The sequence below is a fragment of the Babylonia areolata genome, chromosome 12 (assembly GCF_041734735.1).
Source record: "Babylonia areolata isolate BAREFJ2019XMU chromosome 12, ASM4173473v1, whole genome shotgun sequence".
Taxonomy (NCBI): Eukaryota; Metazoa; Mollusca; class Gastropoda; order Neogastropoda; family Buccinidae; genus Babylonia; species Babylonia areolata.
The window spans coordinates 809,255-837,014 of NC_134887.1; the positions used below are offsets into that span (position 1 = coordinate 809,255).

Here is a 27,760-nt window from a genome sequence, read left to right on the forward strand (position 1 = left end):
CTTTGAGTTTAACCACTCAGTTTCCAGCTTTCACTTTCAGTGTCAGGACAAATCCACGTACGCTACAACACCACATATGCTACAGGCAGAGTTCCTGACCAACAGCGTAGCCCCAACGCACTTGCTTGCATGCGTATATTTTTCTACTTTATCACAGAGGATCTGCCCAACAGAATTTTGCCAGAGGACAAGACTCTCACTTTCATGGGTTCTTCAGTGCGCCAAGTGCATGCTGCACACGGGCCCTCTGTTCATCATCTCATCCAAATGACCAGACGCTCAATCAAACTTGGGAGAAGGGGCGAGAGCAGGATTTGAACCCAGAACCTCACGGACTCTCTGTATTGGCAGTTGAGCGTCTCAACCATTCTGCCACCTTCCTCCTTTGAAACCTTTTCCGGCCAGGGACGCAGGAAACTCCCTGCCCCGCTCAGTTCTTCCTCAGCAACAGCCAAAGAAAGCAATTTGGGTTGTTTTAGTGCACCTCCGTCGCATAACTTGCAGTGGATCCGACATTTTGTTGGCGAGCAACACACCATGCAAAACACCGACAGTTACCCAATCAAATTGTTCAAATAAAGGACTGCCTCATGATGTACATGGGATTTCTAGATATCAATAGAATCTAGAAAAAATCCCAAAACTAAAACTACCAGTGTTTTAGTCAATGAACTCAATACAAACCAGGGAAAGTCAGAATATTTCCCTGACAAAGTTATCTCTGCATTGTGGCAACAAAGTGTGGGCAGTTGTGCTGTCTAGTTATCTCGTCATATACGCAGGCTAAAGGGTTAAAACAGCTCTTAACGTTTTGTCCCTCTCCTATGATGAACCTGAAGGCAAATTTCTGTACACTATGTGCTTCAGATATTAACTCACTCCGGACGAAGTCTTCCCCCTTGCTTTCCCCTGCAGACGACCCATTTGTTAGTTTGGAAAAAAATCACAAAAAATACAAAACACAGAGTAACTGAATGAAACTCTCTGTACTTGACCCACTGACCCCTCTCCTCACATTGTGTATACACCCATCACCCTCCCTCTCTTCACAGCCCTCAGAAGCTGAGTCACTGTCGGTACTTTCTTGCTGGTAGCTTTCTTCACTGCAGATACTTTATTCAACGTCTTCATCATCCTCATCGATGTTGAAACCTTCAGCTTAAAAAGCCACTGTCGTGATCTAGTTTGCTCCAAAAATGTCCACTTGTATCGCCTGCGACGCCATTTTCGATATGTATGCAGTGGAGTGATGGCCTAGAAGTAATGCGCCCGCCTAGGAAGCAAGAGAATCTGAGCATACTGGTTTCAATCACAGCTCAACCGCCGATATTTTCTCCCCCTCCACTAGACCTTGAGTGGTGGTCTGGATGCTAGTCTGTCGGATGAGATGATAAACCGAGGTCCCATGTGCAGTATGCACTTAGTGCATGTAGAAGAACCCACAGCAACAAAAGGGTGGTTCCTGGCAAAATTCTGTAGAAAAATCCACTTCTATAGGAAAAACAAATAAAACAGAAAAAATACAAAAATAAATGGGGAGAGCAGCCTGAATTTCACACACAGAAACCTGTTGTGATAAAAAGAAATACAAATACAGATTAGCTTGTCATGTGGGGTACCAAGGTCAATGGCTTGCCAGCAAGTGTACAGTTATGAAACCTCTTGAAGAAACTTTCCATTTGACCCTTGACACTTTTGCAATGCACGGTGTAGCTGCAATTTTTATGCTACCCCATGAGGAAAACGTGGGGAAAATTTTAACTGTCAAAACCGCTGTAGCGTTCAGTCTTCCGGAACGCTACCTTACATCAGGAATGCTATAGCGTTCCAACGTCCAGTGTGAGTAAAAGGGACAGATGGATGGATGGATGGACTGTTGACTGATTGATTGATTGAGTAATGTTTTCAGGTGTGTTTCAAAGGCCTTGAGAGAATTTCTGTGAGGGAGAGAAAAAGAAAGGCAGAGTTGCAGCCCCACCTCATCCAAGATTTCGTTGAGAGCAGCCTTGGTGTCGGCGGGGCCGGCACCCTCAGTGGTGCTGTTGTCGTGGGTCTGGCGGCGCAGTCCCTCGATGACATTGTAGTAAACAGAGCGCCACAGCTGCTGCTCCACCCCTCGCTGGTTGGCCACGTCCATGTCCAGCAGCAACACTCGCTCATAGCGCCTCTGGAGCTCCTGTCTGCAAACACACACACACACACACACACAGCATCAGCAACACTCTCTCATAGCACCTCTGTAGCTCCTGTGTGCAAACACACACACACACACACACACACACACACACACACACACACACACACACACACAGAGCATCAGCAACACTCGCTCATAGCACCTCTGTAGCTCCTGTCTGCAAACACACACACACACACACACACACACACACGCACACACACACACGCACACACACACACACAGCATCAGCAACACTCTCTCATAGCACCTCTGTAGCTCCTGTGTGCAAACACACACACACACACACACACACACACACACACACACACACACACACAGAGCATCAGCAACACTCTCTCATAGCGCCTCTGTAGCTCCTGTCTGCACACACACACACACACACACACACACACACACACACACACACACACACACACACAGCATCACACCCACACAACATCAGCAACACTCTGTCATAGCACCTCTGTAGCTCCTGCCTACACACACAAACGCACACACACACACACACACAGCATCACACACACACAGCATCAGCAACACTCGCTCATAGCGCCTCTGTTGCTCCTGTCTGCACACACACACAACATCAGCAACACACACACAGCATCAGCATCACACACAGCATCATCAACACACACACAGCAACACACACACAGCATCAGCATCACACACAGCATCACACACAGCATCAGTATCACACACAGCATCACACACAGCATCAGCATCACACACAGCATCACACACAGCATCAGCATCACACACAGCATCAGCATCACACACAGCATCACACACAGCATCAGTATCACACACAGCATCAGCATCACACACAGCATCACACACAGCATCAGTATCACACACAGCATCAGCATCACACACACAGCATCAGCATCACACACAGCATCACACACAGCATCAGTATCACACACAGCATCAGCATCACACACAGCATCACACACAGCATCAGCATCACACACAGCATCAGCAACACACACACAGCAACACACACAGCATCAGCATCACACACAGCATCAGCATCACACACACAGCATCACACACACAGCATCACACACACAGCATCAGCATCACACACAGCATCAGCATCACACACACAGCATCACACACACAGCATCACACACACAGCATCAGCATCACACACAGCAAACACACACAGCATCAGCATCACACACAGCATCACACACACAGCATCACACACAGCAACACACACACAGCATCAGCATCACACACAGCATCAGCATCACACACAGCATCACACACACAGCATCACACACAGCAACACACACACAGCATCAGCATCACACACAGCATCAGCATCACACACAGCATCACACACAGCATCAGCATCACACACACAGCAACACACACACAGCATCAGCATCACACACAGCATCAGCATCACACACAGCATCACACACACAGCATCAGCATCACACACAGCATCACACACAGCATCAGCATCACACACAGCATCACACACAGCATCAGCATCACACACAGCATCAGCATCAAACACAGCATCAGCAATGCACGCTCATAGCCACACAGCAGCACACATACAGCAGTGCCCTATGTACACCTCACTGCCCTGTGTACATCTTAAACCTCTCTGCCCTATGTACATCTTACACCTCTCTGCCCCATGTACATCTTACACCTCTCTGCCCTATGTACACCTCTCTGCCCCATGTACATCTTACACCTCTCTGCCCTGTGTACACCTCTCTGCCCTGTGTACACCTCTCTGCCCTGTGTACACCTCTCTGCCCTGTGTACACCTCTCTGCCCCATGTACATCTTACACCTCTCTGCCCTATGTACATCTTACACCTCTCTGCCCTGTGTACATCTTACACCTCTCTGCCCTGTGTACATCTTACACCTCTCTGCCCTATGTACATCTTACACCTCACCTCTCTGCCCTATGTACATCTTACACCTCACCTCTCTGCCCTATGTACATCTTACACCTCTCTGCCCTATGTACATCTTACACCTCTCTGCCCTGTGTACACCTCTCTGCCCTATGTACATCTTACACCTCTCTGCCCTATGTACACCTCTCTGCCCTATGTACATCTTACACCTCTCTGCCCTATGTACACCTCTCTGCCCTGTGTACATCTTACACCTCTCTGCCCTATGTACACCTCTCTGCCCTATGTACATCTTACACCTCTCTGCCCTATGTACATCTTACACCTCTCTGCCCTATGTACACCTCTCTGCCCTGTGTACATCATACACCTCTCTGCCCTGTGTACATCATACACCTCTCTGCCCTATGTACATCTTACACCTCTCTGCCCTATGTACACCTCTCTGCCCTATGTACATCTTACACCTCTCTGCCCTGTGTACACCTCTCTGCCCTGTGTACACCTCTCTGCCCTATGTACATCTTACACCTCTCTGCCCTATGTACATCTTACACCTCTCTGCCCTGTGTACACCTCTCTGCCCTATGTACATCTTACACCTCTCTGCCCTGTGTACACCTCTCTGCCCTGTTTACATCTTACACCTCTCTGCCCTATGTACACCTCTCTGCCCTATGTACATCTTACACCTCTCTGCCCTATGTACACCTCTCTGCCCTGTGTACATCTTACACCTCTCTGCCCTGTGTACATCTTACACCTCTCTGCCCTGTGTACATCTTACACCTCTCTGCCCTGTGTACACCTCTCTGCCCTATGTACATCTTACACCTCTCTGCCCTATGTACACCTCTCTGCCCTATGTACATCTTACACCTCTCTGCCCTATGTACACCTCTCTGCCCTATGTACATCTTACATCTCTCTGCCCTATGTACATCACTCTGCCCTGTGTACATCACTCTATCTTATGTTCGGTTGCAACAAAGTGTAGGTGATGTGAATAATGTCCTGTCCAACCACTCCCACACATGCTGTCTTTCAGCTGAGTCATGCTCATCATCTCTTGTTCTCTCCTCTCATCAAAAAGTTGTCTTTTGTAAGTGGTAAAGTTTGACAAATATACAATGTCCACAATGTGTGTGCATGCTAGAAGTGGAACGGACAAATGAACTGTAATGCTTTATTCAGGGGTAAGCGGTGATGACAGTGTCTGGGTTTATCATGGCCTGGTGCTGTATAAGCTCCTGTGTGGCTGTTGCGCGATGCACAACATGACAAATAATGGAAAACCAACCGCGTCATGCCTCTCCTCTCATCTCTCGTCCTCCCCCCCTCCCCTGCCCCCTCCCCTGTGACCTTAGCTGCTTGAGGCGACGGTGAGCGTCGTGGGTGAGGGGTCCACGGGACAGGATGTTGGCCAGCTGGCAGTCCAGAGGTGCCGTGTCTCGCAGCACCTGCTCTGCCATCAGGCGGCACTGAGGCCGGGACATGCCTGTCACCATCTGCTCTGTCTCTCTGTCCACACACACACACACACACACACACACACACACACACACATGTATACACACACAAATATGCAATGCATACACTCACACACATATGTACACAGACACACACACACGCACACACAATGTATACACTTGCACACATACATGTATACACACACATACACACACACACAGAGACACATACACACACATGTACACACATACAAACACATGTGTACTCTCACACACACACACACACACACACACACACACACACACACACACACACACACACACACACACTCACACACACATGTATACACTTACACACACATGCATACACTCAAATACACACACACACACACACACACACACACACACACACACAGCTCTCTACACCACAAACTATTAGAGCATACATGTATGCCTACCCCCAAATCGTACCATTAGGTTTCAGTTTAGTTTCTCAAGCCGGCATCACTGCAGTCAGATGAATCCACACACATACGCTACACCACATCTGCCAGACAGATGCCTGACAAGCAGCACAACCCAGCATGCTTTGCCAGGCATTGAGTGCCTGCATACATATCCCTGTACCTATCAGAGTGGATTTTGTCGACAGAATTTGCCAGAGGACGTCCAACACTCTTGTTGTCACGTTTTTTTTTGTTGCTTTTTTTCAGTGCACTAAGTGTGTGCTGCACACAGGACCTCAGTTTATCATGTCATCCAAATGACAGATGCTCAGTCGGACTTTCCAGTCAAAGTGTGTGCTGCACACAGGACCTCAGTTTATCATGTCATCCAAATGACAGATGCTCAGTCGGACTTTCCAGTCAAAGTGTGTGCTGCACACAGGACCTCAGTTTATCATGTCATCCAAATGACCAGATGCTCAGTCGGACTTTCCAGTCAAAGTGTGTGCTGCACACAGGACCTCAGTTTATCATGTCATCCAAATGACCAGATGCTCAGTCAGACTTTCCAGTCAACGTGTGTGCTGCACACAGGACCTCAGTTTATCATGTCATCCAAATGACCAGATGCTCAGTCGGACTTTCCAGTCAACGTGTGTGCTGCACACAGGACCTCAGTTTATCATGTCATCCAAATGACCAGATGCTCAGTCGGACTTTCCAGTCAAAGTGTGTGCTGCACACAGGACCTCAGTTTATCATGTCATCCAAATGACCAGATGCTCAGTCGGACTTTCCAGTCAACGTGTGTGCTGCACACAGGACCTCAGTTTATCATGTCATCCAAATGACCAGATGCTCAGTCGGACTTTCCAGTCAACGTGTGTGCTGCACACAGGACCTCAGTTTATCATGTCATCCAAATGACCAGATGCTCAGTCGGACTTTCCAGTCAAAGTGTGTGCTGCACACAGGACCTCAGTTTATCATGTCATCCAAATGACCAGATGCTCAGTCGGACTTTCCAGTCAACGTGTGTGCTGCACACAGGACCTCAGTTTATCATGTCATCCAAATGACAGATGCTCAGTCGGACTTTCCAGTCAAAGTGTGTGCTGCACACAGGACCTCAGTTTATCATGTCATCCAAATGACCAGATGCTCAGTCGGACTTTCCAGTCAAAGTGTGTGCTGCACACAGGACCTCAGTTTATCATGTCATCCAAATGACCAGATGCTCAGCCGGACTTTCCAGTCAAAGTGTGTGCTGCACACAGGACCTCAGTTTATCATGTCATCCAAATGACCAGATGCTCAGTCGGACTTTCCAGTCAACGTGTGTACTGCACACAGGACCTCAGTTTATCATGTCATCCAAATGACCAGATGCTCAGTCGGACTTTCCAGTCAACGTGTGTGCTGCACACAGGACCTCAGTTTATCATGTCATCCAAATGACCAGATGCTCAGTCGGACTTTCCAGTCAAAGTGTGTGCTGCACACAGGACCTCAGTTTATCATGTCATCCAAATGACCAGATGCTCAGTTGGACTTTCCAGTCAAAGTGTGTGCTGCACACAGGACCTCAGTTTATCATGTCATCCAAATGACCAGATGCTCAGTCGGACTTTCCAGTCAACGTGTGTGCTGCACACAGGACCTCAGTTTATCATGTCATCCAAATGACCAGATGCTCAGTCGGACTTTCCAGTCAAAGTGTGTGCTGCACACAGGACCTCAGTTTATCATGTCATCCAAATGACCAGATGCTCAGTCGGACTTTCCAGTCAACGTGTGTGCTGCACACAGGACCTCAGTTTATCATGTCATCCAAATGACCAGATGCTCAGTCGGACTTTCCAGTCAAAGTGTGTGCTGCACACAGGACCTCAGTTTATCATGTCATCCAAATGACCAGATGCTCAGTCGGACTTTCCAGTCAACGTGTGTGCTGCACACAGGACCTCAGTTTATCATGTCATCCAAATGACAGATGCTCAGTCGGACTTTCCAGTCAAAGTGTGTGCTGCACACAGGACCTCAGTTTATCATGTCATCCAAATGACCAGATGCTCAGTCGGACTTTCCAGTCAAAGTGTGTGCTGCACACAGGACCTCAGTTTATCATGTCATCCAAATGACCAGATGCTCAGCCGGACTTTCCAGTCAAAGTGTGTGCTGCACACAGGACCTCAGTTTATCATGTCATCCAAATGACCAGATGCTCAGTCGGACTTTCCAGTCAACGTGTGTACTGCACACAGGACCTCAGTTTATCATGTCATCCAAATGACCAGATGCTCAGTCGGACTTTCCAGTCAACGTGTGTGCTGCACACAGGACCTCAGTTTATCATGTCATCCAAATGACCAGATGCTCAGTCGGACTTTCCAGTCAAAGTGTGTGCTGCACACAGGACCTCAGTTTATCATGTCATCCAAATGACCAGATGCTCAGTCGGACTTTCCAGTCAAAGTGTGTGCTGCACACAGGACCTCAGTTTATCATGTCATCCAAATGACCAGATGCTCAGTCGGACTTTCCAGTCAACGTGTGTGCTGCACACAGGACCTCAGTTTATCATGTCATCCAAATGACCAGATGCTCAGTCGGACTTTCCAGTCAAAGTGTGTGCTGCACACAGGACCTCAGTTTATCATGTCATCCAAATGACCAGATGCTCAGTCGGACTTTCCAGTCAAACCTGGGAGAAAGGCTGACAGCAGGATTCGAACCCAGACCCTCACGGACACTGAGAAAAGTCAAACATAGTAACTCATCAGCGAAGACAAACTTCTTTTCTTCTCTAGTTCTTGATGCCACATCCACCAAATCTCTTTACTCTTATCATGTCAAATCTTCTCGGTACTGCCAAAAAGACTCCTCTTCATTCTGCCTACACTTTATCTGAATTCCCCAATGTCTTCTCCTCTTTCTTTTTCCACAAAGTCCAAAATATTCGGACCAGCTTGGACCAAACGGCTTACCAACCTGCTCATCCTGATCTCAGTTCAAGAGCACTCCTCTCAATTCCTTTAATCCACTGACTGAAACAGAGTCCATGAAATCCTGAAAGAAATGACAAATTCCTGTGAGCCCGATCCTACACCAGCCTCTGTCTTTTCCCAGTGTGTCTCACAGCTTCTCCCCACAATCACCAATACTGTCAACTCATCCCTTCTCACTGGAACGTTTCAATCCACTTTCAAAACTGCAATCATCCGGCCTCTTCTGAAGCAATCCAACCATGACACAAACATTTTGAAAAACTATCGACCAGTTTCTAACCTTCCATTCCTGTCCAAACTCTGAAAAAGCTGTCCAGAAGCAGCTCAACAACCACCTTTGTTTCAACAATCTCATCCACCCCGTTCAGTCTGCCAATCATGCTGACCACAGCACTGAAACCACTCTCAACATCCTGAATAATCAACTGCTAGCATCCCACTCTGGAAAAATTTCCCTTCTCACTCTTCTCGACTTGTCAGCCACATTTGACATGATAGACCATTCAATCCTTTCCTGTCTTCATTTTACATTTGGTATCAATGGCACTGTTCTCTGCTGGTTCAAATCTTATCTCACTGATCGATTCCAGTCTGTCATTGTTGATAATTTCCAGTCTGAGCCCATCAAAAGTGAACATGATGTCCCACAGGGATATTTTAGGCCCAGTGCTCTTCACACTGTACACTGCTCCTCTCGCTGAAATCATCAACTGCCAAAATGTCAGTCATCATTCTTATGCTGATGACGCTCAACTCCAGAAGAGTGATACCTCTGAAAAATTGTCATCGCTCTTGCAAGAAACATCCAACTGCTTCCTGGACATTCAAAACTAGATGACTCTAAATAAGTTACAATTGAACGCGGACAAAACTGAAGCAATGATCATAGGAACTAAACAAAAGCTCTCTTCCATCACAAGTGACACAATCAAACTTGGCAGTACATCCATCCCTCTTTTCATTTCAATCAAAAACCTCGGCGTTATCCTTGACAACACACTGTCCATGCAAAAGTTCATCAGTCAGACATGTCAATCCTGCTACTGTCAAATGCGCCGCATCAGTTCCAATCGGAAATATCTGTCCATGGATGCAACATCTAGACTTGTCGTTTCTCTCATTCTCTCTCACCTTGACTACTGTAACTCTCTAGTGTGTGGTTTGCCTGCTTTACCCATTCAGTCCCTTCAGTGCATACAAAACTCTGCTGCCCGACTCATCCTCAGAAAGAAAAGATCTGAGTACATCACTCCTCTTTCGCAACATCTCCATTGGCTCCCTGTCTCACACAGAATAAAGTACAAGATCAGCACTCTATCAGTCTATGTTATAATTAATATAAATGTATTTACAAATCTGCCCCTCCTTATTTCTGTGACTGCCTTCACCTCTACACTCCATCTTGCTCTCTATGACTGGCTTCGGATCCACTCTGTCTGCGCATTCCCAGATTCAAACACTCTACTGTAGGCCACCGTTCTTTCTCTGTCTCTGGACCTTCCAATTGGAATGAACTTCCTCTATCGCTTCGTCAGATCTCCGCACTCAGCTCTTTCAAGTCTGGCCTTAACTCACTCTGGACGATGAAACACTATAGCGTTCCTGACGTTAAGATAGCATTCCAGATGACGGAACACTATAGCGGTTTCGACGATTAAAAATTTTTCCACGTTTTCCTCATGGGGTTGCATAACAATCTCAGCTACACCGTACATTGCGAATGTGTCAAGGGTCAAATGGAAAGTTTCTTCATGCGATTCCGTAACAACACACTCCACAACAAGCCAGCGAGTTCAAGACCCCACACAACAAGCTAATCTGCATACGTATCGAAAATGGCGTTGTAGGCGACACAAGTGGAAATTTTTGGAGCAAACTAGATCACAACAGCGGATTTTACCGCTGCTGAAGTGATTGAAATGCTTCAAATTGAAGGTTTCGATGTCGACGAGGATGATGAAGACGTTGAATAAAGTATCTGCAGTGAAGAAAGCAACCAGCAAGAAGGTACTGAAAGTGACTCAGCTTCTGAGAGCAGTGAAAAGGGAGGGGGTGGGCGTTCACACGACGTGAGGAGAGGGGTCAGTGGGTCAAGTACAGGGAGTTTCATTCAGTTGCTTTATGTTTTGTATTTTTTGTGATTTTTTTCCTAACCCTTACAAATGGGTTGTCTGTAGGGAAAAGCAAGGGAGAGAACTAATCAACCGGAGTGAGTTAAAACCCACCTCTTCCCAAGATAGCCTCCCTACCCTGCTTCTTCCTTGTCTTCAGTTTCTCCAGTTTTAGAGTTATGCATGCATGTGAATGACTGGTGTAAAAGCATCTGATTCGTCTCTGCACAAGATTCAGCGCTATATAAATATCATTATCATTATCATTATCACTGGTAGATGAGCTTCTTAATCATTCTGCCACCTGCCTCCACCCTGCCACCCACCATCATCAACAGACGACATCAAAATCAGGATTCTTCAAGAATATTCAGGAGCAGACATATGGAACTTTTACAAGACACCAAAAATAAGCTGTCCCCCACTCCAAAACACATACACACACACACACCCGCACCAACCCACATAGACATCAACACACATCCACACCCACACACACACACTGCCACACATCCCCCGCCAACACACATGCACATCCACACACATACCCACACCCACACCCACACACACACCCCTCCCACCCCCCCCCACACACACACAGACACCCACAATCACACCCACACACACACAACCATACATCCACACACACACCCATCCACACACACACACACACACACACACACACACACACCAACATCCCCCAGGGGTACACAGCCCCAGTCCCCCCACAGCAACTGACCTGTTGAAGTAGGCTTCATCAGGCTCTCCCAGAGGTCGGGCCGGCTGGAAGCCGTAGAAGATAGGGTGGCCAGGAGGGGGTGGGCCCTGTGTGTAGGGGGGAAAGGGCAGGGCCATGTGGGGCGGAGGTGGGTACATGTAGCCGGGATGTGGCGGGAAGAAGGGTGGGAAGGACGGAGCCATACCAGGGGACCCCACGGGCCCTGCACTGTGGGAGAGGGGAGATGAGGGAGGGAAGGTGGGCGGGGCGTCGTGGTGGTGGTGGGGGGAGGACGGGGAGTGCGAGGGCTCCTCAGGGTCCAGGAAGTGCAGGGGTCGGGGGTCAGGCACCCGGATGGGCTTGCTGGGGTTCTTGGGGTCGAAGAGACGCCGCTCCCCCTGCCCGCCAGGCCCCAGGCTGGATACCCCCCCACAGCCCCTGCCGCGGAAACGCTCATCCTGCCCCGAGGCCTGCTCCCCATCCACCACCTGGCCTGGGCACCACTGACCTTGCCCACGACCTTGGCCATGCTGGGAGCGCATGAGGTGGTGGGGTCTGTCAGGGCCGGGGTGTTCCGAGGGCAGCTTGATGAGCCCCGCCGTGTGGGTGGATGGTGAAGGCGCGGTGGGGGAGGGAGCTGACCGCGGGGACTGGCCATAGGGGTCAGTACCGCCAGGGGAGGGGGCCGACTGCGTCTGCTGACCGCCACCCCCACCCCTCCTGCGACCCCCATCTCGCCACTGACTGCCATCCCCCCCACTCTGTCCTCCTCCTCCTCCTTGCCACCGCCGGTCCTCTCGCTGACCCTGACCCTGCTGCTCCCCGCCCTTCCGCCCTGCTGCCCCTCGGCCCCCTTCCCCCCCACCACCACCGCCAGCCCCCCCACGCCGCTCTCTGGGCGAGCGCTCGTATTGCTGGTTTCTGCCCCTCTGGGCCTCGCTGCTGCTGCCACCGCTGTGATGTCGGCACCGGCCCCCCTCCCCCTCCCCCCCCTTGCCCTCCACCATCACCTGCCGCCGCTCTCGGTTCTTGCCCACCATGATGCGCAGGCTCTCCGCCGCCCTCTGACCTTCCACCGTCCCAACCCGCCCCCCGGGCCCCGCCGAAGACGGGCGACGACGATGGCGGCGGCGATGTGATCGCTGCTTGCCCTCTGGTGCTGGCCACAGGCCGTCGTCATGGGGGTTGCTGTGCAGGCTGGAGTCCCGGCTGGAGTTCTTGGACCGCGACCCTTTCCGCCTCCGGTCCTTCTTCCGGCCCCGGTACTCCTGCACACACACACACCACACTTCCTGTTGGGTTGGGTTGGTTTGTGTTGTGCTGTGATGCATTGTGCTGTACTGTGCTGTGCTGTATTCATGCCCAGAAAAAATGAAATGTCTAAGAAAAACCCATCTGATGACTCAAAAAAATGAAAGTTCAAATAACAATCTCTGACACCTAGTAAAAATGAAAAATCTAGCAAAAAAACAGTAACTGGACAAAAAAATGAAAAACCATCAGATACCTGTGGCACCTAGACACACACAGAAACCCATCAGATACCTGTGGCACCTAGACACACACACAGAAACCATCAGATACCTGTGGCACCTAGACACACACACAGAAACCATCAGATACCTGTGGCACCTAGACACACACACAGAAACCCATCAGATACCTGTGGCACCTAGACACACACACAGAAACCATCAGATACCTGTGGCACCTAGACACACACACACACAGAAACCATCAGATACCTGTGGCACCAAGACACTCACACAGAAACCATCAGATACCTGTGGCACCTAGACACACACACAGAAACCATCAGATACCTGTGGCACCAAGACACACACACAGAAACCATCAGATACCTGTGGCACCTAGACACACACACACACACAGAAACCATCAGATACCTGTGGCACCTAGACACACACACAGAAACCATCAGATACCTGTGGCACCAAGACACACACAGAAACCATCAGATACCTGTGGCACCTAGACACACACATAAACCCATCAGTAACCTGTGGCACCTAGACACACACACAGAAACCATCAGATACCTGTGGCACCAAGACACACACAGAAACCATCAGATACCTGTGGCACCTAGACACACACATAAACCCATCAGTAACCTGTGGCACCTAGACACACACACAGAAACCATCAGATACCTGTGGCACCTAGACACACACAGAAACCATCAGATACCTGTGGCACCAAGACACACACACAGAAACCATCAGATACCTGTGGCACCTAGACACACACACACACAGAAACCATCAGATACCTGTGGCACCTAGACACACACACAGAAACCCATCAGATACCTGTGGCACCAAGACACACACACAGAAACCATCAGATACCTGTGGCACCTAGACACACACTGAGAAACCATCAGATACCTGTGGCACCAAGACACACACACAGAAACCATCAGATACCTGTGGCACCAAGACACACACACAGAAACCATCAGATACCTGTGGCACCTAGACACACACACAGAAACCATCAGATACCTGTGGCACCAAGACACACACACAGAAACCATCAGATACCTGTGGCACCTAGACACACACACAGAAACCATCAGATACCTGTGGCACCTAGACACACACTGAGAAACCATCAGATACCTGTGGCACCTAGACACACACACAGAAACCATCAGATACCTGTGGCACCTAGACACACACTGAGAAACCATCAGATACCTGTGGCACCAAGACACACACACAGAAACCATCAGATACCTGTGGCACCTAGACACACACACACACAGAAACCATCAGATACCTGTGGTACCTAGACACACACTGAGAAACCATCAGATACCTGTGGCACCAAGACACACACACAGAAACCATCAGATACCTGTGGCACCTAGACACACACACAGAAACCATCAGATACCTGTGGCACCAAGACACACACACAGAAACCATCAGATACCTGTGGCACCTAGACACACACACACACAGAAACCATCAGATACCTGTGGCACCTAGACACACACTGAGAAACCATCAGATACCTGTGGCACCAAGACACACACACAGAAACCATCAGATACCTGTGGCACCAAGACACACACACAGAAACCATCAGATACCTGTGGCACCTAGACACTCACACAGAAACCATCAGATACCTGTGGCACCTAGACACACACACAGAAACCATCAGATACCTGTGGCACCTAGACACTCACACAGAAACCATCAGATACCTGTGGCACCTAGACACACACACAGAAACCATCAGATACCTGTGGCACCAAGACACACACACACACAGAAACCATCAGATACCTGTGGCACCTAGACACACACACAGAAACCATCAGATACCTGTGGCACCTAGACACTCACACAGAAACCATCAGATACCTGTGGCACCTAGACACTCACACAGAAACCATCAGATACCTGTGGCACCTAGACACTCACACAGAAACCATCAGATACCTGTGGCACCTAGACACTCACACACACAGAAACCATCAGATACCTGTGGCACCAAGACTCACACACAGAAACCATCAGATACCTGTGGCACCTTCACACACACACAGAAACCATCAGATACCTGTGGCACCTAGACACACACTGAGAAACCATCAGATACCTGTGGCACCTTGACACACACAGAAACCATCAGATACCTGTGGCACCAAGACACACACACAGAAACCATCAGATACCTGTGGCACCTAGACACACACACAGAAACCATCAGATACCTGTGGCACCTTGACACACACACAGACAAACCCATCAGAAACCTGTGTCACCTAAACACACACACAGAAACCCATCAGAAACCCATGGCACCTAGACACACACACACAGAAACACATCAGAAACCTGTGGCTCCTACCTGTGTAAAGATGTGGTCACTGGAGGCAGAGAGGGTGCGGGTGAGACCTGGCTGTGAGGTGAGGTGTTTGGCAGGGGGAGTGGTGGAGGCTGCAGGGGGGTGGGTGTGGAAGGAACTGTCGATGCTGTCAGTCAGGCGCTGTGTGGAGTCTTGCACCTGCCGCGCCACCTCCTCCAGGTACTGCTCCACCTGGCACCGCGCCAGAACACCCCGTCACCATCCTCACTCATGTCACTCACACTGTGCCACACACTCACGTCACTCACACTGTGCCACTCACACTCATGTCACTCACACTCACTGACTCATGTCACCACACCACAACACCCCATCACCCTCCTCTCACTCTGTGGCTCTCGCACTCACGTCACTCACACTCATGTCAGTTTTGTGAGTCACACTCACACTCATGTCAGTCACACTCATATCAGTTATCTGTTATGTGAGTCACAGTCACACTCGTGTCAGTTATGTGAGTCACAGTCACACTCATGTCAATCACACTCACGTCAGTTATGTGAGTCACAGCCACACTCATGTCAGTTATGTGAGTCACAGTCACACTCATGTCAGTCACACTCATGTCAATATTGTGAGTCACAGTCACACTCATGTCAGTTATGTGAGTCACAGTCACACTCAACATGTCAGTCACACACATGTCAACATGTCAGTCACACTCATGTCAGTCACGCAAAGTTGACTAACCTCGGTCAAATTCTTGCCAATCAAATTCATGTCCGTCACACTGATTCATGTCCGTCATACTCATGGCAGGCATATTCATGACAGTCTTGCTCATGTGCATCAAACTTATGCCAGTCACATTGATGTCAGTCACACTGATTCACGTCAGTCACATTGATTCACGTCAGTCACACTGATTCATGTCAGTTACACTGATTCATGTCAGTCACAGTCACATTCTGATTTATCATTTTATGTCAGTCACCCTCCTGGCAGTCATAGTCATCATAATAAAAAATAATAATAAAAGACTAAAAGACTATATATACAGAGATAGACAGACAGACAAGACAGAGACAGGCAGACAGACAGAGACAGGCAGACAGACGCAGAGAGAGAGAGCAAGAGAGAGAGAGAGAGAGAGCACTGAATTTCATGCTGAGACAAATGAAAGCACTGCAACTCAAGTCATTTATTTATATGGTTATATCTGATTCTGGGGAATAAAAGACAAAACATAAAATGATAAATCCATGTAATCAGAACATTGCGGAAAATGTAGAGCTGATAGAGGAAGGGGACAGGGGATATTTTGGAAACATGTGTTAGGGCCACACTTGAAGATGAAGAGCTGAGAGCAGAGATTTGACAAACCGAGAGAGGGAGCTCATTCCAAGCATAACTGAGGTCCACAGACATAGAGAGCGGCAGCCATCTTCCATGTTTGAGTGTTTCACTTTGGGAAGGTGGAAACAAAATGAGTCTGACGCTGACTGTAGTGAGGGAGATGGGTTTAGCCTTTAGAGTTGGAAAAAGGGATGAGTGTTTCACTATGGGAAGGTGGAAACAAAATGAGTCTGACGCTGACTGTAGTGAGGGAGATGGGTTTAGCCTTTAGAGTTGGAAAAAGGGATGAGTGTTTCACTATGGGAAGGTGGAAACAAAATGAGTGACGCTGACTGCAGTGAGGGAGATGGGTTTAGCCTTTCGAGTTGGAAAAAGGGATAAGTGTTTCACTTTGGGAAGGTGGAAACAAAATGAGTGACGCTGACTGTAGTGAGGGAGATGGGTTTAGCCTTTCGAGTTGGAAAAAGGGATAAGTGTTTCACTTTGGGAAGGTGGAAACAAAATGAGTGACGCTGACTGTAGTGAGGGAGATGGGTTTAGCCTGTAGAATTAGAGTTGGAAAAAGGGATGGATGTATAGCCATGTTTGATTGAGTCAGCTGTATTCCAAGCCAGTTTCTGTTTGGTTTTTGTGAGCATTGCTTAAGTTTTGTCAGCCGCAATCATTTGAGAGAGGACAAATGTTCAGGGTTGTCACTTGAAAGCAGCATCAGAATGATGACTGACACTGTGGTAGTTGATCATTTCAGCAAAGGGAGCAGTTCACAGTGTGAACAGCATGGGGTTCAAACTGGATCCTTGTGGGACTCCTTGTTGGACTTTTAATTCAAAACCGGTGTTCAGTTTCAACTTTTCCTTTGAACAAGAAACTCACACAAAAAAACTGCGATAATGAAGAAATGAAAAGAAAAGAAAAAATATCAAAATTTCCGGTCAGTATAGACTTTCCAGGATGAATGACGTAATGTGAAAAATAACATATGAAGTCTCTCTTTTTTTTTTTTTTTTAATGTGACAAATACAAAGTTCTCTCTCTCTCTCTCTCTCTCTCTCTCTCTCTCTCTCTCTCTCTCCTCTGTGTGTGCGTGTGTGTGTGTGTGTGTGTGCTTTCGACTGTGCATGTTTGTTCATATGTCTGTCTGTGTGTTGGCCACCCACAGCGTGAACTTGAGACACTCAAGGAAGTGCAGGAAAGATGAGGAGACATGAAGGCACCTTCCCCATTTCAGTCCAATACATTCATTCGGTCAGGAGAGTTGGTCTGTATTTGGTGACACCACAGTTTCAAAGTTCAAAACAATCACATCCTATGGTGGCAACAGTGCGTGCTGGGAGAGTTCTGTGGATAAAAGCCAGTCATCTGAAGCTGCCTGTGTGTGTGTGCATACTGAATCATACTCATGATACTGTATTACTCTGTGTGTGTGTGTGTGTGTGTGTGTGTGTGTGTGTGTGTGTGTGTGTGAGTCACAACAGATCAATTTCTCTACAAGAAATTCAGACTGCAGTCCCCAGAGAGAGCCCATGGCCATAGTGCAGCATCACCATATTTGGTGTGTATTATGTATTATGTATGTTTTTACCATCAAAGTGCATTTTTCTACCCAATTTTGCCATGGACAACCTTTTTGTTGCTGTCGGTTCCTGCTGTAGATGCACTGAATGCATTTAGCACATTGCCACAATGGGACATGGGTTTTTGGTCTCATCCCAAACACTAGCACCCAGACTATCTATCAAGGTCAGGAAGGAGAGTCAGGGAGGGTGGGGGGTAGAAATCTCTGTCCAGAGCAGAACTAACAGTAACACAAAGAGAAAATATTATCTCTCAGAGCTTTTCTTTTCCTACTTGAAACAATATCAGTAATCACGTCACTGAAAAGTGCCATTAGACAGAAACTTTTTTCTTCCATGTCATTATTTTACATCAAAACGTAAACAAAATCATCCCTTTTCTTTTCAGACAAATAAAATTCATCTTTAATTTGTTTAAAAAGTAATCCAATTCTCGCTTTAAAATATATCATAATCAATATGGTAATGCAAAAAAATTTGCCACATTCATCACTATTTTTCCCGTAATTTGAGGTTTTCTTTCTTATGTAAAAGTGAATCCTATTTGAAAGCTGCCCTTTGAAGACAGGGACACAAGGGGTGAAGGAAACAACAGGGATAAATAACATCCTGATAAATAAATGACACACCTGCGTGTTCCAGTCTGGCTTCTCTCTCTCAAACTCGGCCTCCAAGTCTTCCCAGCTGAGGTCGCTGCCGCCGCTGGTGTCACTGCTGATGCTGCCTGAGCGCTCCCTGGGTGGACGCATGGAGGAGAAGGTGTACTTGCTGCCCGCCTGCCCCTGCCCCCACTCCGCCATCTCGTCCCCCTCCCTGCTGTCGGCGGTGGCCGGCCTGTGTCTGGTGGCCTTGGACCGAGGGAAGGTGCCCCCATGCTGCGGCATTCTCTCTGCCGGCCAGTGGCCGCGCTGCCCCAGGTCCACCGACTTGGTCAGGGACTCGCTGGAGCTGGAGCGGTTGTAGTGCATGTGGCGACTGCGGCCACGCCCACGGCCCGGCCGGGGATCCCTGGTGTCATCCTGGCCCCTGTGTCGGCCTGGCCGCTGATCCCTGAAGGCCGCAGGGCCTCTTCCCCTACCCCCAACCTGCTCTCCCCCCTTGTGGGTTGAGTCCCGGTCCTCGCTGTGGCGGCCGGCCCCACGCCACTCCCGCTCTGCACACGTGCCGTCCCACTGGCCGCCTTCCCGGTTCACAGCCCTTTTCCCTCCTGCACCCTCTGCCGACTGCTGAGGTCTGTGACCACCCTCCTCCCTCTGCCTGCTGTCCTGGTGCCCATCGTCAGGAGTGTGGCGGGAGGAGTGACCTGGCTCTTCCCCTGCCCCGTCCCATGCCACACTGGTGGAACCTGGCTTTTGCTGATGATGTGTGTGGGCCGGAGATGCCCGCCCCTCCTCACCCCACACCTTCAAGGACGCCAGCCCAGCAGCCAGGTCAGCACACTCTGGTTCTGCCACGCTGCCTGAAGAGGCCTCAGCACCACCCCCCTGACCGGGGAAGCCCGTGTCTGTCTCTTCCTCCTCCCCTCTGTGGTGCCGACCCTTGGGCACGTAGATCTGAATGTCTGGCCGCTTGGACCGGCGCCGCCCTCCTCCCTCCCCCTTCTCTCTGTGAGGTGCAGGGGAGGGGGTGAAGGGGGAGGTGTCCTGGCAACTCCCTCCCGCCACCTCCTTGTCCACACTGTTCTCCTTGCTGCCCCGACTGCTGTCTTCGTCCTCCGTGGTGCCGCATGCTCCCTTCACCCGCTCCCCCTCCCCTCCCCACTCCTCCTCCTCCTCCTCCTCCACCCGCCCCCCTCCACCTTCATCACGCCTTCTACCGCCCTCCTTCTTCTTGCTGATGCGCAACTGGCCTGGCCGGTAGATTGCCAGCTCCGGCCGCTTGGCCCTCCGACGCCGCTTGCCACCTTCCCCCTCTTTGCCGTCCTCTTCCTGTTCCCCTGAAACACCACATCACACATGATGCAGACATCCTCTGCAATGTCACTTACACCAACTTACACATCTGATATCAAGTTCCCCTAAAACACCACATCACACATGATGCAGACATCCTCTGCAATGTCACTTACACCAACTTACACATCTGATATCAAGTACCCCTGAAACACCACATCACACATGATGCAGACATCCTCTGCAATGTCACTTACACCAACTTACACATCTGATATCAAGTTCCCCTGAAACACCACATCACACATGATGCAGACATCCTCTGCAATGTCACTTACACCAACTTACACATCTGATATCAAGTACCCCTGAAACACCACATCACACATGATGCAGACATCCTCTGAAACGTCACTTACACCAACTTACACATCTGATATCAAGTACCCCTGAAACACCACATCACACATGATGCAGACATCCTCTGAAACGTCACTTACACCAACTTACACATCTGATATCAAGTACCCCTGAAACACCACATCACACATGATGCAGACATCCTCTGCAACGTCACTTACACCAACTTACACATCTGATATCAAGTACCCCTGAAACACCACATCACACATGATGCAGATATCCTCTGAAACGTCACTTACACCAACTTACACATCTGATATCAAGTACCCCTGAAACACCACATCACACATGATGCAGCCATCATCTGCAACGTCACTTACACATCCACTGATATCAGCCTCCCCTGAAATATCACATGACACATGCAGCCAATCATCTGCAACATCACTTACACATCCACTGATATCAGCCCCCCCTGAAATATCACATGACACATGCAACCAATCAACTGCAACATCACTTACACATCCACTGATATCAGGCCCCCCTGAAATATCACATGACACATGCAGCCAATCATCTGCAACATCACTTACACATCCACTGATATCAGCCCCCCCTGAAATATCACATGACACATGCAGCCAATCATCTGCAACATCACTTACACATCCACTGATATCAGGCCCCCCTGAAATATCACATGACACATGCAACCAATCAACTGCAACATCACTTACACATCCACTGATATCAGCCTCCCCTGAAATATCACATGACACATGCAGCCAATCATCTGCAACATCACTTACACATCCACTGATATCAGCCCCCCCCCCTGAAATATCACATGACACATGCAGCCAATCATCTGCAACATCACTTACACATCCACTGATATCAGCCCCCCCTGAAATATCACATGACACATGCAGCCAATCATCTGCAACATCACTTACACATCCACTGATATCAGCCCCCCCCTGAAATATCACATGACACATGCAGCCAATCATCTGCAACATCACTTACACATCCACTGATATCAGCCCCCCCCCCCCCCCCCCTGAAATATCACATGACACATGCAGCCAATCATCTGCAACATCACTTACACATCTACTGATATTAGGTACCCCTGAAAGTGAAATATCACATCACATAAGCAGCCAATAACTTATCAGTGTATATATTATATACCTTGTGTGTGTGTGAGTGTGTGTGTGTGTGTGCATGCATGTGTGTGTAAGTGTATGTGTGTGTATGTGTGTTTGTGTGTGTGTGTGGGGGGGGGGGGGGGGGTTGGGGTTTGTTTGTTGTTGTTTTTTTTGTGTGTGTGTGTGTGGTTGTGTGAGCACCCATACCTGCGGTGAGAATGTAACTGTGTGATTCTGTGCCTGTGTGTGTGTGTGTGTGTGTGTGTGTTGTGTGTGTTGTGTGTGTTGTGTGTGTGTGTGTGTGAGTGTGCGCGCGCCCGCATGCTCATGCGCAACACCCCCCACCCCACTCCCAACCCACCCCCATATCGTCTTGAGATACATCAGTAGTGTCAAAACAGCCGTTGTCGGCATAATCACATTTAAAGTTCATACTCCCCACCTCTATTTCTTTTTTTCTCCAAATTTGCACAAATCTCAGGAAAGGCATCCAGGGCTTTTCAAAAGGTGTTGCAAATAAACAATCGCAAAAAACCTGTTTTTCTCTTTTCACGTGTGTGTGTGTGTTTGTGTGTTTGTGAGTGCGTATAAGCGCCAATGTGGGAGCGTTTCTTTTTTTTCTTTTTTTTTTCCAGGCACATGTAAGCGCAGTATCAAGTGCAACCATGAGTGTTAAATTTCCCTGAGAAAGGAAGGGTTGTCAGGTCTTGGACTCAGTATTCTTGCAATTTTTCGTCAAACAGACTTTATCAATATTATGCTGTTACGAAATATGTTTGGTGAATGCACTTTTCATCACAAAAGCGCCAGAGGCAATGCATTTATCTCCTGTAGTTTTCAAGACATTGATGCACATGCAAGTGAATGACACACTGGTTTTGACAAATCTGAAATTGGGTACTTCTGTGACATTTCTTTTTAGTTCAACTTTCGTTACACACAAAATGACATCGCTGAACAAAAACATGACAGAGAAATCAGAGAGAGCAACCAGGCTACACAAATTTATGCAAGCCTGAAACTAAAATTTCTCCATGCCAGAAACTACCAAAACAAAATTTCTCCATGCCAGAAACTACCCATAGTCAAGATCAGATGTTCTGTACTGGATTTCAGGCATATACGCTGGATTTGCACCCCTACTAATGAACAGAACCAACTGCCACCTCAGCTAAAACAAACACCATCTTCTATAGTACTAACTCATTTCAAGAATCAACTGGAAAATTCTACCAAAATTCTCAACTAATTTTAGAATTAGAGTTTTATGACTAAACAAACTGTAGATGAAGCAACGAACCTTGACCAAATTCTCATCCAAAATGTGCTTTGAAGCTTGCTTTGTCCCTATCATATTACTACTACTGCTACTACTAAAATATTAAATCAAATCATTACTTCAGTTCTTGTTTACAAACACCAAAAGCTGCTTATAAAGGTCACCAAAACGCTCACCACTCGTTTGATACACTGGTCACAAGACTGTCTACTTGCTATAACAATATCCTAAGTCTTGCACTGTTGTATGGGATTCAGATGAAGTCCACTGAATGAGTACGAACTGAACGAAGGTTCTGTGACGTTTCTTTTTCTTCTTCCAGGTAAATTTACCTGTGGTTTAGATTAATGCCTACAAAAAATGCATTTAACAAGAGTGAATAGCTCATCGTTCAGTTTCACAACAATTAATTTGCATAACAAAGTGTGTACAATGTCATCTTGATAGGTCTACCCGGACCCCTCAAAACCCTAGAGTTCCAGCAGTCATTTACGAGTCATTGGATATTGGGAAGCTTTCATCATGATTCACATTGATGGCAGTTGGTAGTTTGCCGAGACTCAGCTCATCCTTGAAGTGAAAGTTGCATGCAATCTTTCGAATGCATCGGAAGCCACATCTTTCATTTAAGAAGCCAATCAAAAAGTTGAGCGTGAATGAGCTTGTTTGTTTACCTTCTTTGGAAGTTTCGGCGATGCTCTGAATTTCTTTGAAAGTTATCCGAACCACGTCCCTCTCAGCCATTTTCCATTCCGATTGTTTTTGTTCGTCGAAATTAAGAGAGTGCAAAAATAAGGGGAACAACTACCACATACCTGAGATTAATTTCTAACAGTTAACCATGCGGTGTTTTTGTTGTTGTGAAAAACATCTCTCTGTACACTGCTAGGAGGAGGAGGAGGATAGGAACAAAACAAGTTACTGGAGTTTTATTTATTTTTGCTCTCACACTACCTACACAAGGAGTGTACTCCCTGTATCACACGCAATACACACAGAGAGAAACCAGAGAGATCGCAGAGATTAGTCAGTCCGCTCACACACAGCACTGATGATCGGAACACAGGGCCCTCTCTATCCTATAAAAAGTGGAATGGGGAGCCCAAAGCAAAGACACTTGTGTTGTAATTTTGGTGTTTGTATGTCCAGAGTGACACGAGGCAATGCGCACGCTCAGCATCCAGATGCGAAAGCTTGCGTGGTGTCCTGGACACTGAAGCAGGTGTTCAGCGAAATGAGGAAGCCGATCAACGGACAGTTTGGAAAGGAGGCGTTGCTGCGTTTAGACGAATCCATATACGCGTCACCACATCTGCTGAAATAGAATAGATGAATCAAGAAACAAAAAGTACATATACCTACACAAATAAAATAAAAAGAAGAAAATACTAACGATATCAATAGTAATGATGATGATATCCGGCGATACATGCTTTTTGAATGGACAAGAAGGGGTTGGATATGAAGGTTATATCAAAGCAAGGAATAAATGGAACAAAATAGTAAAGAAAACACGTAGAGAATATGAGAAAAACCATTGCAAATGAAAGGGACAAGAATTCAAACTGAAAATTTTGGAAACATGTTCAAGGACAAATGAAAACAAACATGGGTATTACAGTGCTCTTAAAAAACCAGATGGTTCCCTGGCGGTGTCTGATAAAGAAAAAGCAGAAACTCTAAATAGTTTCTCTCTCTCTGGAGTCTGTTATAAGAGATGTCATAGTAGAACGCTTCACTGATAATGATTTATATGCAGAATGTCAGCATGGTTTCAGAAAAAAGACGTTCATGTGTAACTCATCTACTTGAAGTTATGGATGACCTTACAGCTTAATGGATGATAATCAACCAGTTGATATTGTTTATCTTGATTTCAAGAAGGCGTTCGATTCTGTCCCGTTTAAATGACTATTCAGTGATAAAACTCCAGTCTTATGGTATCCAGGGTGGTGTATTTCAGTGGATAACGCGGCAGTTTTTTACAGGGTCGTTCACAAAGGGTACATGTGGGTGAATATTTATCAAATGAAGTTGATGTTCTCAGTGGCATCCTACAAGCCGGTATTCTGGGTCACATCATATTTACAATATTTATTAATGATCTGTCAGATAAAAACCAAAGCATATGTAAAGAATTTACAAAACAAAATAAAGCAGCTGATACTATTGTCATTCAAAAAGATTGAAAGATGTTGCAAGAATGGTAAGATACATGGAACCTCCGTTTTAACGTATCAAAATGTAAGGTTATGCACACTGGCAAACAAAACCCTGATTATGACTACACTATGAATATTGGTAATCATATTCAAATTATAAATGCGTGTAAAGAGAAAAGGGATGCAGGAGTGACGTTTGATGACAAACTTTCCTTTGGGCTTCATGCACATTCAGAGAATAATTTATGAATAAAGCTAACCAAATGATTGGAATTATAAAGAGAGCTTTTACTTTTAAAGATAAGGTTACCCTTTTGAAATTATATAAGAATTTTGTTAGACCTCACTTGGAATATGGTAATGTTATGTGGTATCCTACATGGAAATATCAATCAACAGCTATTGAAAATGTTCAAAGGACAGCTACTAAAATGTTGAAGGAATGCCAGAATATGACATATGGAGAAAGATTAAAGTATTTAAATTTGCACTCTCTGAAGGGACGAAGGATTAGGGGAGATTTGATACAGACTTACAAAATTATTAACAATATAGAGGACATCGATGCTAACAATTTTTTTACTCTTCGCCAATCAAGCATAACATTAAATTCCGAAGGAAAAATATTTGTTCAACCATTTTGCACTAACAAAAGAAAATATAACTTTTCCATTCGTGTTATTAACATGTGGAACTCACTACCACCTTCAGTTAAATCTGCAAAAGATACTAACAGTTTTAAGAACTTTCTGGACTGCAATCCAAAATGTGGTAACCTGTTTTATGTATTTGACGAATAATTGCTTTGATAGATCTAAAATGAAGCTTTCAATGCCGAGACCAAAAAGATGGTGGTGGTGTGTCCATCGAGATCGATGATGACCATCGTTGTCATCCAGATGGGGGATGGGGGAGGGTGGTGGTGGGGTGGGGGGAAGGATGCTCATGAGTCTATCTGTGAGTGCGCAGATGGCTGAATAGTCCAATCTGCGCACGAAATGTTCGCTGACAGCTGGGGCAGACAAAGACAGGCATATCATTGTCAGGGAGCTTGTTTGCCCGTGACTTTCTGGCCTGCCTCTTCTGAACAGCTGCAGCAGTCCTGTTGGCCTCGCACAACTTGGCGCCTTTGTGCACAGCAGCGCGCCATTTGTTACGGTCCACTGCAGATTCCTCCCAGGAGTCAGGGTTGATATCAAACGCTTTCAGAGAGACCTTCAGAGTATCTCTGAAGCGCTTCTTCTGACCTCCGTGTGATCTCTTCCCTTGTTGCAGCTCGCCATAGAAGAGCCTTTTGGGCAGCCGATGGTCTGGCATGCGCGCCACGTGTCCAGCCCAGCGAAGCTGGGACTGCATCAGGATGGTGAAGATGCTGGGAAGGGTGGCTTTTGCGAGCACCTCTGTGTCTGGGGTCCTGTCTTGCCACTTGATGTTCAGTAGCTTCCTGAGGCATGTTGTGTGGAAGTGGTTCAGCTTCTTGGCATGTCGTTGGTACACTGTCCAAGTTTCGCAGCCGTACAGTAGTGTGGGGAGAACTACTGCTCTGTAGACCTTTAGCTTGGTCTCAAGACTAATGCCTCTTCTATTCCAGACATTTGCATTGAGTCTGCCAAAAGTTGCACTTGCTCTTGCAATCCTGACATTCACTTCATCGTCGATGGTCGCATTTCGTGACAGTGTGCTGCCAAGGTATGTGAACCGCTCCACCACACTGAGTCTCTGACCGTTGACTGTGATGTTGGGCTCAACGTAGGGTTTCCCTGGGGCTGGCTGATGGAGAACTTCAGTTTTCCTCGTGCTGATGGTAAGGCCGAAGTTCCTGCTGGCAGTGGCAAACTTGTTGACGCTGAGTTGCATGTCAGCTTCAGATCCAGCGTTGAGGGCACAGTCATCAGCAAACAAAAAGTCTCTGATGATGTCTGTCATGACCTTCGTTTTTGCTTGAAAGATACTAACACAAAGAGGGGATGTTTACAGGCCGCGAGGCCTGAAGGCAAAAATGCCGGTCCCTACTACTACTACTAAATACTTGGAATCTATATTTTAATTCAGATAAGTGTAAAGTATTATGTCGGGAAGAACAACCCCCGTGATATTATTTGATTTCATTGATGGAGTTACCTGCCGTTGCGCCCACTGGCTGTACTCTGTTGGTCTCTGCGTCTCTGTGTGTATCCTGTTCTGATTTTGACAGTTTGTGCTTGTTTCTGTGTTTATCCTGTTCTGATTTTGACAGTTTGTGCTTGTTTCTGTGTTTATCCTGTTCTGATTTTGACAGTTTGTGCTT

At 47.3% G+C, this 27,760-nt stretch overlaps 1 protein-coding gene across 1 annotated transcript in view; it reads right to left on the reverse strand.

Moving 5' to 3' along the window:
- LOC143288288 (telomerase-binding protein EST1A-like) overlaps positions 1 to 24,069 on the reverse strand; it is a 74,238-nt gene extending 50,169 nt beyond the window's left edge. Inside the window, exons 1-6 of the mRNA XM_076596637.1 lie at positions 23,986 to 24,069; positions 19,250 to 20,556; positions 15,733 to 15,921; positions 11,866 to 13,112; positions 5,455 to 5,613; positions 1,979 to 2,180 (exon numbers count right to left, since the gene is read on the reverse strand). Of these exons, the coding sequence (XP_076452752.1) occupies positions 1,979 to 2,180; positions 5,455 to 5,613; positions 11,866 to 13,112; positions 15,733 to 15,921; positions 19,250 to 20,556; positions 23,986 to 24,055 (3,174 nt within the window). The 5' untranslated portion in view covers positions 24,056 to 24,069. The remainder of the gene's footprint in view (positions 1 to 1,978; positions 2,181 to 5,454; positions 5,614 to 11,865; positions 13,113 to 15,732; positions 15,922 to 19,249; positions 20,557 to 23,985) is intronic.
- Positions 24,070 to 27,760: the final 3,691 nt, after the last annotated feature.